The sequence below is a fragment of the Oenanthe melanoleuca genome, chromosome 7, assembly GCF_029582105.1.
Source record: "Oenanthe melanoleuca isolate GR-GAL-2019-014 chromosome 7, OMel1.0, whole genome shotgun sequence".
Classification (NCBI taxonomy): domain Eukaryota; kingdom Metazoa; phylum Chordata; class Aves; order Passeriformes; family Muscicapidae; genus Oenanthe; species Oenanthe melanoleuca.
In genome coordinates, this window is record NC_079341.1 from 2,909,619 (window position 1) to 2,927,715 (window position 18,097).

The following is an 18,097-nucleotide window of genomic DNA, read 5'->3' on the forward strand; positions in this document are numbered from 1 at the left end:
ATCAGATTTTATGCAAACTCTGTGGGTGGATACCAAGGCCCCTGAATAGGAATGTTAAGTGTTCAAAAAAGAAACGAGACTGCAGGGCAGTCATTAATTCCTAAATAAGATTTTTTTTAAAGACTAACACAAACACAAATCCTTCTCAGAGCAATATGAATTTCTATTTCTTAAAATCAACAGAAGAAGTTTCATACTATGTGGAAGATCGCAAATAATCTGTTATCAAATATTCCTTTACTTACAGTAAATAAAGAGTTTAACCCCCAGACAATATCCTGCAAAGAAAAAACAGAGTTAGACAATAATTTAAGGACTTTTCACAAACTTTTTTTTTTATATTAATCCATGAAATAACTGGAAAAAAAAATCTAGATTACGAGTAACGGTTTACTAATTTAAATCAAAATGTTGAAAAAGCTTTCCCATTTCATGGAAATCTGATATTTAGAAGTCAGCAAAAACCAAATACTGTATATTCAAATAGAAGGTCAGCTCTCTCTGTGTGTATTCCTGCTGCTCCTCCATTCAAGGAGAGGAGTGAAACTTTAGGATATGCCACCAACTGAAAACTGCACTGCTTAGTTTAAAAGGTGGGTAATGAAAGTTAATTCAGCAATTATTCTTAAAATTAAAAAGGGGGCAAACAAATACTTGAAACTGTCAAATTATCAGAGAAAAGAGGGTGAAGTGTAGTAGGAGTACAGAGAAATACTCTTCTTACAGAAGCTTATGTCTCAAGTCATTCCACAGCTAAAACACACCATTTACAATAAAGACAAAGCCTCAGAGTAAAAAACTTCCTATGCACAGCAAAGAACTTCAGTAAATAAATATATCTAAGCTCATTTCCTGTTCTGGGCCCTGTGCTGAGAGTGTGGCCCATAGAAATCCATATCCCTTAAGGACACTGTCCAATTATGCCCTAATGAACAAGGCACGATGTCAGCATTACGCAGCCAACAGCCTCTCACCATCCAATTTCCCTTTGATCTTGCACAAACAACTCACTCAGTTTATCTGCTTTTAAAACATCCATCTGCCCAGCAGGGCTGCCACTGTCAGCCTTTCCAGCCTCAGCACCTCCTCAAGTGTGGCAAAGACAGCAACTTTCAAACGTGCTCATCACCCTCAGACACATAAACTGCACAAAAGGGGTGACCCAGACATTTAATTACAGTTATCTGTGAATTTTAAGACTCTAGTGCTGAGCAGTCATCCCAAACAACAACTCTGCCAGTTCCCTGGCAAGCAGGAGAAAAATAAACTATTTCATATAACAGATGGAAATCATTGTTTTACAGTTTATTTAAGCTTCTGTGCTTGTTCAATGGCTGGCACAGAAAGCAGGCACAGCAGAGGTCAGCAGAGCATGGTATTAAGGAAACCTGTATTAACCCTAGGGATAAATTATCAGTACAATGCAGTGATGTGCCAAAGTCACAGATTAAAGGAAGATTTATTGGCATGGAGAGCCTGCAGAGCAGCAAAAGGCAGGAAGGTCTCAGTTTCCACTTGATTCTCCCACATCCAGGCATCAGCGGCTCTGGGCAAGCCCTCTGCCCCAGCAGATGCTCTGTTCCCAAAGGTCAGGAGCCCATTTCACTGCTGCCCTCCAAGGCTTTCTTATCCTCCAGGGAAGCAGAGTTGCAGCAAAAAAATAACATTTTTAGAAGCTGCTTTCTACCTACAGCATGAGACAGCAGGCTGCATTTGCAGAATGTGATGCAGAATCAGAACACTGAGCATTAAAACCATCCTAAAAAGGTGCAAGGTCATGTGAGTACTCTGGGGTCTGGCCATTTCCAAATTCTGAATGTCAAACCTGCATTCCCAGGGTTACAAACTGCCCACAGCTGTTCAAGCACCAGTATGGCTAAAAGAGAACAAAGTCAGTGCCTTGTAAAATTCTCAAGAGCTCATCCTCTCCTTACACTGAGCAGGGCTGAACCCCCTGGTTTGCCAGAAGCTCCCCAGACACCAGCAGAGCTCTCTCCAGGCAAAACTCCTTCTTGTCCAATACCTCACACAAGTAAATGCTGCAGCTCAAAAAGGAGATGTGATGTCATATTTTCCCATATATAATCAATTGCTCCCAAATTCTTATGTGCTGAACCCTGGTTTTAATGCTTTGGTGCATTAAATGCTTTGGTGCTTGACTCATTCAGAGTTGTTTTTTTTTTTTTTTTTCATTTATAGAGTTCTACTGAAAAACAAAAAAAGGAGACACCAAACAAACAACAAAAACCTTTGTACAGGCACAAGTCAGAATGCTGTACCATCTCCACTGTCATTCTAGACACCAAAAAGCATAACAGGATTATTATTATTACTGAATAATTTACCTGAGAAAGCCTTAATACCATTTTTGATGTTTCCATCTATTCAAGTTTTATGACTTGCTGGATTCATTTTATACTCTTGCACCGCTCCATAAAAAATAATGCTAAATTACTACTAGAGGGCAATTACTTTTTGTAATGAGTTTGAGGCTAGCCTGGATTTAAATCTAGGATATTGAGAAAGGGAAGTGGGATGGAACAGATGAGTAAAAGTGAAGCAATTTGAAAAACTTAACACTGTTGCATTGCAGAAATAATCACTGCATTACTGACTGCAGCAGAGCTGCTGGCTGCATGCAGATAAGCACTGGTCTGGATGTTTGCTTTGGGTTTTCCTGAGGAACTAAAAGGATGTGCATGCCACTGCAGATCTTGTGAGATTTAACAGCTCAAAACCTTCTCCTTCATTGTAATAAAGCATCAAGCTTGACTTCAAATATTTACTGAACTAGTGGCTTAAATAGTCTGAAAACAAAGTTAAGCCTAGGTGCAGGAATTTTTAAAGGTTATCTTCACAGGGAGGAGCAGGGCAGGTAGCAACTGGAAATAGTGCCCACCTTGACAGTGCTGCACTTCAGTGAGACCCCACTTGTGCAAGATCAGACATCTACACCTGACAAAGCTGTTTCCTTTACAAAGCAGCTTTTCATCCAATTTCTTCTCTGTGTATAACATCAAACAGGGTTTTTACAGAGGACAAGGGCACCACTGCTGAGGGGCAGCCACAGAGCAAAGCTGAAGCCTCTGCTTTTGTACCAAAGCTGCTTTTTGTACCTAAACTGCTTTTTGTACCTGCAGCCAGAGCTGCCAAATTCCTTGAGCTGCTTCATCTGGCTCCTGCTCCAGCTGTTACCAGGCTGATACCTGAGTATCCCAGAGGTTTCCCATCAGCTGAGATGTCACCTGTGGGTCAGATGCCTTTGGGAGTCCAAGGCAGGTCTTGGGTATAATTCAGGTCTTGGGTTTAATTCACCAGTTCAGAAGAGGCAATGATGGTATTTGAAACCAAGAACCAGGGAAGCAAACTCTGCTCCATGGCACTGCCACCACTCTGGGCTGGAGCACAGGGAAGTCAACACAGCAAGTCAGAAGATCAACAGACTGTTGTAAACACCCCTTTATAACTGTCCCTTTTCATTTGTGCTGCATCTGAGTGAAAAGTTACACTAAATCCCTGCCCACAGATTTATTTATGGCATGCCAAATGAGGAGAAAAAAACCTGGTATTGCAGCAGTGTCTGAAGCTCAAGAGCAGTGACTCAAAATCCTCAATGCAGCTTTTGAAACAGCCTCTCCTGAGGCCAGGAAGTCTCAAAGCTTTGAATTTCGAGGAGGTCCTAACTCAGTCACTGATCTTGCCAAGTGACAGTTCTCAGAACCACTTCACAAAAGCAATGCATGCCACAGCAAGAAACACAACCACAGGCACTTCTGGAGAGTGAGCAAACATGGAAATTGCAAATTAAGATTTTCCTTTTACAGGCAAAGTATATTTAACACTCTAATTTAAGAAGAGAGCAAGCCAGACAAAAGCACCTAACAAACTTCCAATCAAAAATTCCCTTAAGAGATCCAAGCAGCATTTCTGATCTAACACACTGACCAAATCAAAGCTCGCTGCTAAATAAGTTTTTATAAAACAAACTGTTTAACCCAGTCAGATGAACAAAAGGAGCAGCAGACATTTAAATAGGCAAGCAAATTTTTTTGGTTTATTTTAAAAAGGACTGGAAATGCCACTCCAAAGCTCAGCTTGTTCTAGTCCAGGCCATGCATGACCAAGTCCTGGGGCAGCTCTCTGCTCTTTTGTCTGCCCATACACCATCTCAAGGTGTTTTTCCTTTTCCCTTCCACCAGGTCTTAAAAACAAGCCCAGCTTCCTCCTCTCCTCACTGCAGTCTTAAAAAACAAGCACACCTCATCCCACCCCGTCAACTTTATCACTGGTCCTGGGGATCAAAAAAAAGACGTTCTCATTCAGAAGACACAGGCACTTTTCAGCTTATGAAAAAACTTCTTCCCTCCTCAACTGTCTTCTCCCAAATAAAATCTCCTTTTATATTTTCTCTCTAATCTTGCAAAAGTTGAAAAACATTGTTTCCACCTAGAATAAGGTGACAAAAGTGAATGCCACCTTTTTTAACCACCAACAAAAGCCACCTCAGTTGTCATGTGCCTGCCACCCTGCCCCTGCTTCCCACCCAAACACAACAGCAGCTCCCTACTGGGCTTTGGGGAACTTAAAAGGCATAAACTGCTCCAGTTAGCAAACACAAAACAAGGAGGAAGGCTGGAAAACCATTTCTTTTGTACTTAAATATAGGAGGGGAAAGAAAACGGGAACAATTCCAGCCTGTTCCTCTGGCAGATCAAGCCAGCTGTGAAGTGCCAAGTATGCAGGAGCACTGCTCTCAAATCCCTCACTTTGTCACTGACTCCCTGACATTCCTCCCTGTGGTTACTGCAGGGCAAGAGCATAATGCTGGGCAAGTTGTCCCCTGGGGAATTCTCTGATAGCTTCTTAATGAACTACACCACAGTGATTACAACAGTAAAGCCATCACCCTCTGGAGACCAGTCTTCTCAGTGCATTAAAGCTGACACAAACTGAATATTCAGAAATCAACAATTTGAGGAGAACAAGCATGGTTTATAATTACACTTACTGAGGTATCTCAGCTCTCCTGACTCACATGCTCATAACAACAGCTACTGCACCTAAACCAAAGATTTGGCTCTGCCAGGGGACATTAAAGAGAGAAAATTAAAATTGTGCCAATCTTCCCTATAGCAAAAGCTATTAGAAGACACTGAGTTGTATATTTTCACCAGCCTGGGCATGTATGGAGGTGAAAGAAATAAATCACTTCTTATAAAACTGATAAAGCCAATTTACAATAAAATCAAAATAAAACACAATATATTCCTGGAAAAATATTTCCTGACGTTTATTATAAGAAAAAACCGAATGTCAGATCCACACAAAAGATTTTCTTCAGTGGTTTATAGCTTCTTTTTCCAAATACTGGGTCTGAAGTTTTTGTCTGGGGCTTATTCAATTTTTAGAAGTGAAGAAGACACACAAAAAGACCAGCTCCAAAACAGGATTTGAATACATCAATAGCTGCACAATGTTATCATAAGGCTGAGAAAAACAGCCTGAGCAACAAGAATTAATGTAAGAAAAAGCACACAGATAAAAGTTTCTTCTTTCCCTTCATCCTCAAGACAGTGACAGTTATTTTACTGTCTGTTTAAAACACTCCTCTACACTAATTACAGCTGATTTGACAGCAGACCATCTCTTTTCCTTAAGATGATGGGTGAAGGTTTTGTACTTTCAAAACTCCTCAGGTTGATGCTTAAACATTGAGGTAAACTGGAAAAATTAAGTCACGATCCTCTGATTGATTTCTCCAAGAGATGAGTTTGACATTTGGATGATTCCAAATGAAGTCATTCCACTGCCTGAAGACAAGGGCAGAACCAGTGAACCACAGAGGAAAAATTGCCATTTAGTATTAAAACACTAATTAAATAAGCAAAGCTCTCAAGGATCAACTTCAAATAGCAATAGCTTACTGGAAATGAGTCTTAATTCTTTTTAGATCAGGTAATCTAATAGCACAGACAGGTATTTATTAACCTAGGATCTGGAGTTATGGGAGAGAAATTTCTGAAAAAAACACTGGTTTCCTGTAGGTGGGCATGAAAAGCTGTTAGCAGGTCTGTAGTTTAAGACTACTTGGATGTTTCCCAGCCCTGCTCCTGTCTCTCCTGACAGCAAATCACAAAAGTGACAAAACCTAGCACTCTGAACTATCTCAGTGAAAACCTGAAATGGAGACACACCTAACAAACATGGAAACCCTCCAGAGAAGAGCCCAGCTAGATCTCTATCACAACACAGCTACAGAAAGAAAAAGGACAAACACTCCCTGTGAACATCCACCACACATGTTTAAACACTGGTTTTAATGATCATATGCCCTCCACAGAGCTGCTCAAGTGTTTTGATCATTTTTAAGGTCCATCAATCAGCCACTGATTTATGAACCAACTTTCAGTTGCAGTTAAAGGTAACTGCAGAAGGAGCCTGACTCTTAGAACCAATCAGGCATTTAAAATCCAGATCCACTTATTCAGTTCTTAAAATCAATCACCTGAGATGTTTTTATTGCAAAATGAAAACAAGCATTTAGGACAAAGCTGAGGATCATTAACGAGAACTAGCTCAGCTAGGCAGGTGATAACCATGGCAAATAAGGGACATGTTGGGGACTAACAGGAGCTGCTAAAGCACTTTGGAGTCTGAAATTGAAATTACTGAAGGGTACAAAGCAGAGCAACAGCAACAGTGTGAAGTCATATGAGGTATTTAAAAACTGATATTTCCAGTGATGTAAAAAACTGAGAACAGAATGGAATAAAAGCCATCTATTTGCTTTCTGCCTGGGAAACTTTCATTTTGACCAGCACACCTAAAAACAGGAGAAAAGCAAGTTCAGACACTCTGAGCAGGGCCCAAAGTAACTGCAGCACTTTCCAGCTTTGGGAACAAGCTGTTTGAGAGAGGAAAGTAGGCAATAAAATGATGCAGAACATGACAGAATGGAGACTGAAAGGTAAATAAGCTCCTGTTGTAACTCATTTTTAACTACAAAGGAACTAAATCCACAATTTAGTGGAGACCAACCACTACCAGAAATTATCTAATGGTCTGGGCTTCTGGACTGTTTCTATAAATAAAAAAAAGTGATTTAAAAAGTATATATATAGACAGGTTGGCAGGTGAATGTTTTAAACCTGTTTCAGGGTAAGAGCCCCACTCTGCTCAAAACCTGATTTTAAAAAAGCATTTAATGCAGGAATTCAGAAATAGCACATTCTTTAGTGCCTTCACTCACACACAGGCTGCTCTTCACAGCAGTCCATGGAAACGTGTTTCCAAGCACAAAGAAGGGGGAAAAGATAAAGCTCAACACTTGGTAACCTGAGGAGAATTCAATCATGGATGAGCTAACACCAAGAGTGAAAAAATGCTGGGAAACAAAACAAAACTTAGGTCTTCCTCCCTTAAGAATCCTCCACACTGTTCAAAATACATTTTATCAAGTTTTACAGACAATTTAGCAGATTTTCATTTTTATTTCAGAAAGTTTATTCATGTTTCTACCCATTTGATACTAAAAAAAAATATTAAAAAGGTCCCAGCAGTTTATTTTGAAGGATTTTTCACCTAAGAGCTCTGCTGCCACCACAAGGATTCAAAAATGAGACACAATCAAAAACCTGACATTCTAAAGGGTTAAGCACATAAGCTGCAGTCAGCATGCTCTGTGCATGGGGCTGCTCCTGTGTATTCTCTCTTAATGGCTTTTCTAACGCCCTGGGAAGAGTTTTTGTGGCAGAAGGACATGCCCACTCTCAGTTTAATTCTTTAGGAGTAGTTCAGAGTGCTTTATTGGGCAGATCTGGGTGCTATTCCTCCAGAAAACCAGGCTGACTTCACATTATTGATGAATGAAATACTGACTTTAAAGTTCATAATAGGCCAAGACTGTCCACAGTGTTTCTGTGCAAATTCTCATTGCTCCCCTCGTGGTGATCAAAAGCTGTAAAAAGTGAGCTCACAACTGTGATATTTCAATGTTAAAAAATTTAAAAATCCAAGGAGGGCATCTGATTCGATTTTTTTTTTTCTTTTTGAAATTAAGCTGTTACTTCCTTTTCACTTGTTGAATCTTTCATTCCAACAATCAGAGAAAAATTGTTCCTGTCTTTTGGGTTTCTTGTCCACTTGTACTGATTTTTTAATGGCTGAAGCTTGAAATTTGTAGTCTAAAAACCTTCCCTGCATAAAAATACAGGGACAGGAACAGAACTAGTTAAATTACTCAGTGACTTGATTTAACCTGAGATGAAAACAGAAAACAAAGGGGAAAAAAAAATCACACCAACTGATGAAAAAATAATAGGGAAAGACTGCTTTAAGAAAATCCACAAAACAACACACTCATTTTACTTCCAGAAAGTCACATGCTCACCTCAGAAGAGATTTTACTGATGGAGAAAGTCACAGATCTCATTCATAGTGCCAAAAAGCAAACCAAGTATCAGATAAAGGTCACTTTCAATTTAGATTTTGAAAGAGACAAACACCTGATGCACACCCTTTATCCACCTAATGTTGTTAAAGCTGTGGAAGAAACAATTCTGGCAGCATTCCTGGGAACAGCAACAGGAAGATAAATTCCTGCTCAGTGTTCTGCACTGATTTTGTCAGGAGTATCAATCCCATGGGAATTACCAGGGTTATGGATTGCTGTTCACAGGATGTTCTTGTGTTTGCTACCTTACAGAGTGTGGCTTCTCAGAGTCACCTCCAAAACCTTTCATCAGAAGCCACACCAAAACTACCAACATTTCTGCAACCAGCACTGTACCTGTTCCACTGCTGCCACCAACCTTGCTGAAAGACAAAACCCTCACCTCAAAAACCTCTTATTGAGCAAACCACATGAGCTGTTTCTTTCCAAGGCCAGGAAAGGATTTTTAAAGATGTATTTAGTTTGATGGACACATCCAAAAGGAAACAGTACCTTTAAGGTTCTGGTTGGGGCCCAGCCAGTGCCATCAATTGAGTGTTCCCTCAATAAACTGGAAAAGAAAAGACACACATATTATACAGAGCCATTTCTGCTTAAACTGTCTTTGTCAGAAACCTTCTCAGAAAACATAAGGAAGTAATTGCAAGCTAAGATCTAATTCTTGCACTATTTATATTCAGGTAATGGAATTTTAAACCCCAGGAGCTGGATGTCTGCCTAAAATTACCTTCTACACAGTGTCATTACAGAACTCCCCATCTGAGATCAACCTCTGTCAAAACACCTGAATTACTCTCCTCCAGCAGCACAAGTGTGACAGAAACTCTTGTGACAGTCTCAACATTGAACCCTCCTTTTATTCCCTGATGCATTTTAGAACATGTTAATCTCTGGTGAAGAGACAGCCTTGCAGGATGACCCATCTCTCACCAAAACTGGCACAAACCAATCCAAAAATAGTGTTTTGGGGAGGGGTATCTAATTAGCAAAAAGAGAATCATCATCCTCTGTTCTGTGAAAGGACTTCAGATTCCTACAGGTGAAGGTAAGAAAGTGAAAGTGTTTTAGTCTGTCTGCCCCAGAGGAAAAACTTTATTTTAAAATATAACTTAATTCTAATATGAATATTAACATGTAAAATACAGAATTTCCTATATGCAGTATAGAAATTCTGTGTCACCACCATATTGTGTTACATATTAAGCCCAGTGAAGCTGCTGACCTACTTGCAAGTAGAAACCATTGAGGTGTTCAAGCATTTCTGGACCTTTCAGATCCAAACCTCAGCAGTTATGAGGAGACACATTGGGGATCAGAGCACAATTGATAAATAAGCTGAAGTCTTGCTCAGAAAAGTAATAATCTGAATGAAAAAAAAATCTCAAAAACTCCTTGAAGCATTATTTCACAATCACACCTTCCCCTGTAAGGAGTAATCTAAAACTCACAGCTCACACAGCAAAGCACAAAAATTCACCACCAGCAGCAGCTTCTACAATTGAAATGACAGGGTTAAAGTGAAATAGTCTTAAATTATTAGGTTTTAGCAATTTCCAGGCTGATACATATGAAGTAATTTTTAAATTACAAAGGATGATTAGACCATACAGGTTATGCAGTTATTTAATGAACATGGCAAGTTTATAGTCAAGGAAATTCAATCCTTGTTCAGTGAAGAGATCCCAGGAATAGGATGATAAACCTGGACAAGCCCATTCCACCTTAACTGTGCTGCTCATCTCATTTCTGTGCCTTTAAAATCTGCAATTACCACTTGTGCAACATCTTGTGGCTGCAGTTTGTGTCCATGTGACAAAAGCAAAAGCAGCTTGCTTTTGGTCAGTTCCTTATTAAATTGTGTGGCAGTACTTCCTTTTGCCTCTCCATGCACCTCATTGTGGAATTCCAAGTGAGGAGGAAGTCAACACACAAAATAAAATCAAAAAAATATTCAGTGACAGAGCACCTGAGCATGAGCTAAGTTCCCCAAGGCCCCAGAGCTCTCCTGGCACACCTCCAAGCTGGGCACACCACAGCCAGGATTGAGGAGACACTTGTACCTCTCAGAGCACTCTGGAAAGCAGTGAAGACACAGAAGTGCCCCTTCAGCTCAATACTCCTCATTTGCTGACAGGATTTGTTTCTAGAGCAGCACCCTCTTTCTTCTACAGATTGGGAATGATCATTAAGCCTCTAAATAGAATCTTTTCCCATATCTAAGGAGACCTCCCAGCCTATGATTACAAATCCTTGTATCTGGGTTCCTATGGGCAAACTACAAAATCACTGCTTTGGAACTTTTAGTAACCAAAACAGCCACTGATGTGAGCAATCAGCTGCCCAGCTTTTATTTCAACAAGTATCTTCTCATTCTGGGAGTACTTCCTGCATGGAAGAAAGCTGTGAGGAATTTCTTCTGTTTAAATACACACAATTCTAAAGAGATCTTTCAAAAAACACCTACTGAAGTGGGAACTGCAGGATTCCAGTAAGTGTAAAACCTTCTGAAATTCCAACTGACCCAATCTGCAGCTTAAGTGACTACAATATACTGCAAGGGAAGCTCAGTCCTGGAGAAACCTCCATGTTTTCTACCCACATGTGCAGTGGAGGTGATACCCAGTATGGGCCAGACCTAATTAATATCCATCATTAATAATATAGTCCAGGGTAACTGCAGTCCAGAAAGCACAGAAAAACACCACTTCTACCTAGAACTGTTACACTTGATCACAAGTTTAACCACTTAGAATGGTTTAATTCAGGAATGATTGTCAAACAGAATGAGGTATGTGGGGGAAAAGCACTGATGAAGATGTTTTTTCTGCTTTTAAAAATAACTGAAGCTATTTTAATGCAAAGACTCTCGTGTAAGTTGATTGCAGATACTATATGTAGGATGCATTTTCTAACAGGCATAAAGCAATTAAGTTATTTTAGTTTTTCCATCTAATGCCAGACATTTCCAAGTGGATCCCTGAACAAATGCCTTCACTTCACTAGAATTCTGATGCTCCAAACACCACATTTATCTCTTATAATTAAAACCATTTCAAGAGATGGGAAAGTTGTGGCTGCCCCATCCCTGGAAGTGCTCCAGGCCAGGCTGAATGGGTCTTGGAGCAACCTGGGATAGTGGAAAGTGTCCTTGCCCAAGGCAGGGGGTGGAATGGGATGAGCTCGAGCTCTAAGGTCCCTTCCAAGCCCAACCACTCTGGGATTTTAGGACTGTGAGGCTTTATTGAAGCTCAGAAGATGCTGGGCTACAGCTGGAGCTTCAGCATTGGTTAGGTGTCTGGGGTTTGTTGTTCCCTGGCTCAAACACCTCACTTATTCATTCCTTCACTTACACTCAGAACATCTAAGTTTCTTAGGGCTGATGAGCTTGACCAGCCTAGGAAGGGCAATAAAAAATTTCATTTTTACCAGGACCTTCAACACAGCACAGAAATTATTTTTCCATCTAGAGGAAAAATTCAGCTTCTCTTTAAGCACTGACTTGCTATACACATGGTGACAACCATGCTGGATTTTCAGAACAGCTTTCAATCTCATTTACAGGCTTTGCTTCTGCTTCATCTGCTTTTTCTTGTGTGTGCCATTAGCTCGAAAAATGACAGGCAGGCTTCCCACTTCAGTTTCTGTTTGGTTTCTGGCCAATTTCACCATCAGGTACAGAGGATGAAATTGTGAAGTTTCACAGATTCATTTACAAGAGGAAACATTTACTATCAAGGAAAACCATCCAGCAACAGAAGCCTCTCACTCTGGCAAAGAAAAGCTTTCAGGTTTTATATCCTGACTTTTCTTGACCCCAACCCTGCTTTGTTATAACTGGTACACGTGTCTTATCAAGGGATATTAAATATTTTAATTAACAAATGGCAAACAAAGAATAATTACTGTCAAAGTTCAAGGAACACTTTTCCCCTCCTTTTTGAAATTATAAAGGATTTTCAAGCTCTTAACAGACTTGGGCACTAAATGGTAAAGCCTCAAAGTCTCAGGACAATTCAGTTATGAAGGAGGGAAGTAAAAACCCAATCACAGTTTGTTTAGGCTGGAGTTTACATTTTTAACCCAAGTAGAACAAAACACTAAGTCTGACCTCAACAGTCAAGCTCTACTTGGTCCTTACAGAACAGCAAAAATTGAGACTTCCAGTAGATTTTTATGTTCCTAAAAGTTATATGCAGAATCAGCAGGAAAAAATACTGTCAACCACAGTCACATCCAATATTTTATCAAAAAATCTCCAACAGAATGCTGTTCCTACCTTAGGCAGATTTCTCCTGTCTCTGTAATGTTTGGGTGCCAGATTCTTGTCAAACATTTTACCTTTGGAGGCTGCCAGGAGAAAAATCAAATTACTGTGTTATCCTTTAAGACAAAACCCTGTTATAACTCATACAACAGAAAAAGGCAAATACAATTGATATCCACAGCCTGGGTCTGTATGTTTAGGGAATGACTGATAATCTACAAGAGTCAAACCAGACTTCTCTGCCCTTTTAACTTTTCTCAACTATTCATAAAAACCAGGCTGGTATTAGGCTTTTCCTTAGGAAAAAAAAACTTTTAAGAAAGCCAAGATTATTTACTCCTTCAGGGAAAAGAAAGCACTCCAAGTCATTCAGCTTCTTCATACTTAACCTACTAAAACAATAATTTAAACCAAAAAACTTCATCAAGGCTTGTCCAAATCAGGGATTTGCTGGAAAACAGCAGAGGATGCAAGATAACTTCTTTTAAATACAATAAATAATTTCTTTTGAATACAGACCCTTCTGTTCCCAACTGAACAGCATCAGAGCTGAATTTGAGACACTAAAATGAAAAGCCACAGGTAAGATCACCAAATTTCTGAATTTCATACAGATTTTTAAAGTACAGTCTCCTTTGCTCTAATTTTGTGAAGTAAATAAAGAGTGGGACATAAAAATTTCAGTAGCTTAGCAACAGCACGTTGTACCATCCCTGTGCTCTCCCCATTAGGACTTGCAGCTTTCAATCAGGCAGATTATTTCTGATGGGAAGTGTCCTGGAATCCATCAGCACACACCAGCACCTTGCAGAACTTCAATTAAATCACAGATTATAAATGTGGAGCCATCTCCCTCCACTTTTTCCAATGATGTTTTCAATCAAGAGGCAAAACAGCTCAAAGAGCTTGGCAGCATCACTTGTTTTGTCTCATTTTTTTCCTAACTTCCCAATTATCTTTTCAAGAATTTTTTTTATTTAAGGCTTCTTGGAAAAGGTAAGAAAATATGCATGACACTAAAATGCCAAGAACATACATAAAAGAGCTGGTTTATAAGAAAGAACACTGATCACCACAGCAAATCTGGGACTGATAACACAGATTTTGCCTTTCCTCTATTTCTGTGCAATAACTCAAGGGACATCAGTGATGGCATTATTGAAAATTAAGTAGCTCAAAGAAAACACTCCCAAACTTTTTGACTTCCAAAACACCTTAGAAGTTTTCTAACAGCACAAGCTTTTCATTAACTACACTTTCACATTGTTTTGAAAGATGATGTCTAGTTCTCAAGCAAGGGAAAGCAGCAGAATTTATTCCATGCCATTAGATCAAGATAAAAAAATAAATTTCTACCATATGCACCTTCAAACTAGAAATGTATTGATGAGTCAAAGAAAAGCTTAATAGAAATTCTTTTTTAAAAAAATCCCGAATCCTCACAGTGAATTAACTGGTGTCTCATTTTTTTGTACTGTGGAAACAAAAGAATTCCTTTATCCTTTCAAAGTGATTTTCATTGCTAAAAGTTAGAAAAACCTACTCCTGACAGTAAGACAAAGGTTTTTCTCTGTCTCATTTTTCCCTTTTAGACAGAACAACTGCAGCACTACCATAAAATTTATCTTCAGACAAAACTTCTCCTTGCAACTTGTTCCAAGTCATTTTTGAATGCTCCCCCAGAAGAACAAATCCAGAGATCTCCTCAGGATGATTTTTCACTTGAACACCTGTGACACTCTGCACAACAAAGCTCCCAAAATCCATTTCCTTCCTTGCTCAAGCTCCTGTCCCTCAGACACCCCCAGCTGCACAGGTAGATCCAGCCTCAGCTGCTGCCACAGCAGTGACCACTTTCACTTCCTTCTCCATTTCTAAGCAGCCACTTCTGCTCTGGGATCCCTCATTTAAAATTAGCAGTTTCAGTTCTTGATAAATCAGCACTCTAAAAGGATAGGTGTACCAACAGACCTTGTAAATTTAAAAAAAAAAAAAGTATTATTTGTATCTTTAATTTGATCAGTATCCTGCAGCTCTAACCTCACTAGTGAAAAAGTTCACCTAGAGAAGGAATGTGGTTCCTAAGAGAAATCAGGTTTTCTCTAGACAGCAGCTAGTCCCAAGCATTCTGCTAAACAACCCCACAGTTTGTAAAAAACACAATCCCCCCCTGGAGCCCTAATGGGGATACAAGTTCCTGGGGGTGAACTACACTCCAGCCCTGAGATGTTTTTTGCCACTTTCTGAAGAACTTCTCAAGACTGGCTGAAGCTGAACACTACACAGAGCAAAGCACTGAGTGGTTTGGCTGCTGGCCACAACACAAAATCTTCCAAGTTTTTCCTCTTTATTTATTTTATGCTCCTCACTACATCACAATTTCACATATACACTCCTTCTGCCAGTGCAGAGGTGAGATACCCCAGCCTGACCCCAATCCAATATTCAACCTCCTGCATTTTTCCAAAATTTTTAAATTTTGTATTGGATGATAGGTGCTCAAATTTTAAAATATTTCATTAACGTTTTTTCCTGCCAGTGCTGAGCAGGGAACCATAACTAAACAGAGGCTTTTTTATCATGGGAACTGAGAATCAAAATCTCAGATCAGAACTGAATTCCAGCTCTCCTGTTAACACAGCAAACACCTTCCTGCAGCAGTGCTGTTCAGGTGAACAACTGGAATACAAAAATCAAAGGAAATAAAGTGAGTACACAAACACCTTCCAGCAGCAGTGCTGTTTAGGTGAACAACTGGAATACAAAAATCAAAGGAAATAAAGTGAGTACACAAAAGTTAGTAAGGGTGACCTCTGTCATAGTATGAAATTCTTTGGTAAAGTTAAGGGGAAGTTAAAACATCCCACAACCAAACCCAAACACCTGCAAACACTACCTAGCTGTCACTGCAACTACCACACACAGATAATGCTGAATTTAGGCTCAGCACAGCTGAACAGGAACCAAAGATCTTCCCTGAAACTCTTCTCCAGAATCCTCCCCTATACATTTTTCAGCCTTTTTGGAAAGACTCTGAACTACCAACACCAAAAATAAGACAAGAAAGCACAAGAATGGGGGGGAAATTACAGAACTGTCAACCTTCTCCCTTCAGTTCACTTATTTTATTCTTATATATTTAACTTTTTAATGAGAAATTAAATGCATATCTCATGAATAATTAACAGGAGAGAGGAGAACCTCAGCCAGAAGGGAGGACACTCAGGTCAGCCTCATCTGCACTTCTAAAAACTTCTGCTAGACAGTTGCAGAGATTTATTTTATTAAGAGACAGAAGATCCTTTCTCAGCCTCAATGCCAGATTCCCCCTGAAGTTCTGTTACCTGCAAAGAAAATCTAAAATGACAACTATGAGACTAATGACAAATACTCACCACCATATTGTAGGCATCAGGAACTTCAGTTTCAAACTGAAACTTCCCCCCTTGGTAATAGCCCTCATCTAGAAAAGGGAAAACAAGGAAAATAGTTAAATAAGAGAAAAACGCCAAGATTAAAACAACAGCACAGGGTTAGCATCAAATACTTAAGCTGGTTGCACCACCTGCAGCCACTTAATCCAAGAAGTGTGTGAGCATTGTGTCTTCCTGCATTCCCAACATTTTTACAGGAGAAATTTGAAGTCAGGGGAGCCAACAATCCCAGAAAAATCCACCACCCTGATCACAGGAACAGGGATACCCAGCTAGAGGAGCCTTGGACTGAACTTCTCACTGTAGGGAGAAAATCCTGACACGTGGCAGGCAGTACCACACCAGTGCCCCTTGGAATGAGCTGGAGAAATCCTGCACTTGCTAATGTATTGCTAAATGCTGCTCCAGGACTGAGCACAGCCTCCCAGACTCGTGCTGGCAGTCGTGGTGAGTGGTATGAATGATGTGTGCAAGAGCAAGTTTCAGAGTGTACTGCAGTGAGAGCAAACAGGCTCTTTCATTGTAATTATCTTACTGTGATGTGTCTGCTAGGAAAACATGTCTGCCTCTTTGCCAACCTCAGTCCTGAATTATTAAAATGGCTAAATTTTCAAATATGACATATTAACATATCTACTTCCATTTAACCAGGGCTAATACAATGGCATGACAGTCAGCCTGCAACTCTTGAAATAGCTGTCCATGGAAGCTGAGATGCTTGCAAGAGATCTGAAATGTGTCTGGCATTGCCAAAACTGAGGGGTTTTTATTAAAAAAGGAAAACAGGTCCCCAGCCCACACTGGGGGTTTGAGACATCTGAGGGATGCTCTGGCTCAAACCACTTTGAGCACTCCAACCCCAGTGAAGGCCAGGAGGGCTGGTTAGCATTATATGATGCTGATTTTTTTATACTGCTTAAACCAACACTGCAAAGAAATGCTCTGTGAAACAATCCACAGTCTACAGAAAGACTAAGAAGAATTTTGTAATTACCTAGTTTGTTCCAAACCACAAAGAAAACCTAGCTTGTCTATTGTAGGTCATTAAAATCCTCCTTCAGGTTGCTGGCTCCTGATCTGCTTTTCAAACCTGTTCTCCATTCCCACTCAACTCAACTCTGAGCTGTGCTGGATTTATTAAGCAATTTTAGGCATGCTATGCTTTACCAGAAAGTAAAGGGATATGCACTGATTTTTATTGCAAAAAAGCAAGATACAAAGCATTTATCTTTTGTTTTTAAATATATGGAGAAAAAAATAAGTCATTACTGAAGAAGAAGTAGTAAGAGGTGAGTTACACTGATACCCTTTGGTCAAACTGTTCCCTGACAAATGTGCAACACACTCAGAATGAGACACTGTTCCAGACAGGAATCATTGGGAAAATGGTCCAGTATCCCCCAGGAGCTCTAACACCACATTTATCCAAGAGAACACAGCTGACTTGACTTTATCCACCATCTAGCAATACATTTTAAACAAGTGTCAGGAATTATCACATTTCCAAGCACAGAAGTTATTTTCCTTGATTTAATTTCACTAGTTCCTTGATTTGCTGGACTTGGAGCAAAGCATGCAGCAGCTCTTCACATCCCACCCCTGCTAAAATGAAATAAATGCCTGCTGATTTCCTCAGAATTAATGAACCCACTGCAATGGCTGTCCAGCAGAAACACTCAAGAACTTTCAGATCAAGTCTTCCTCCAAGACAATTCAATATTCATCACTACCTCACATTACAGCTCACTTTATATTTTGGTTTACCTTGATACCTAATCACTAATCAAAAACCACACTGGGTAAGCTACTGGCTCTGCTATCAAATAAGCAAGGATATATTTACACAATTCTCCCTCCTTGTGTTTGTAAAGCAACAATTAAGCTGTTCATTACCAATCACTCAAACATATATTAAAAATTCTGGGGAGCCTCAGTACCCAGCCAGGA

General features: G+C 39.8%; 1 protein-coding gene across 3 annotated transcripts in view; it reads right to left on the reverse strand.

Annotated features, from left to right (window-relative positions):
* Positions 1-18,097, reverse strand: part of UBE2F (ubiquitin conjugating enzyme E2 F (putative)) — a 53,810-nt gene that overhangs the window by 21,691 nt on the left and 14,022 nt on the right. For all 3 annotated transcript variants that reach the window (XM_056495986.1, XM_056495987.1, XM_056495985.1), the window contains exons 5-8: positions 16,112-16,179; positions 12,729-12,799; positions 8,945-9,002; positions 246-278 (exon numbers count right to left, since the gene is read on the reverse strand). In XM_056495986.1, the coding sequence (XP_056351961.1) occupies positions 246-278; positions 8,945-9,002; positions 12,729-12,799; positions 16,112-16,179 (230 nt within the window). The remainder of the gene's footprint in view (positions 1-245; positions 279-8,944; positions 9,003-12,728; positions 12,800-16,111; positions 16,180-18,097) is intronic.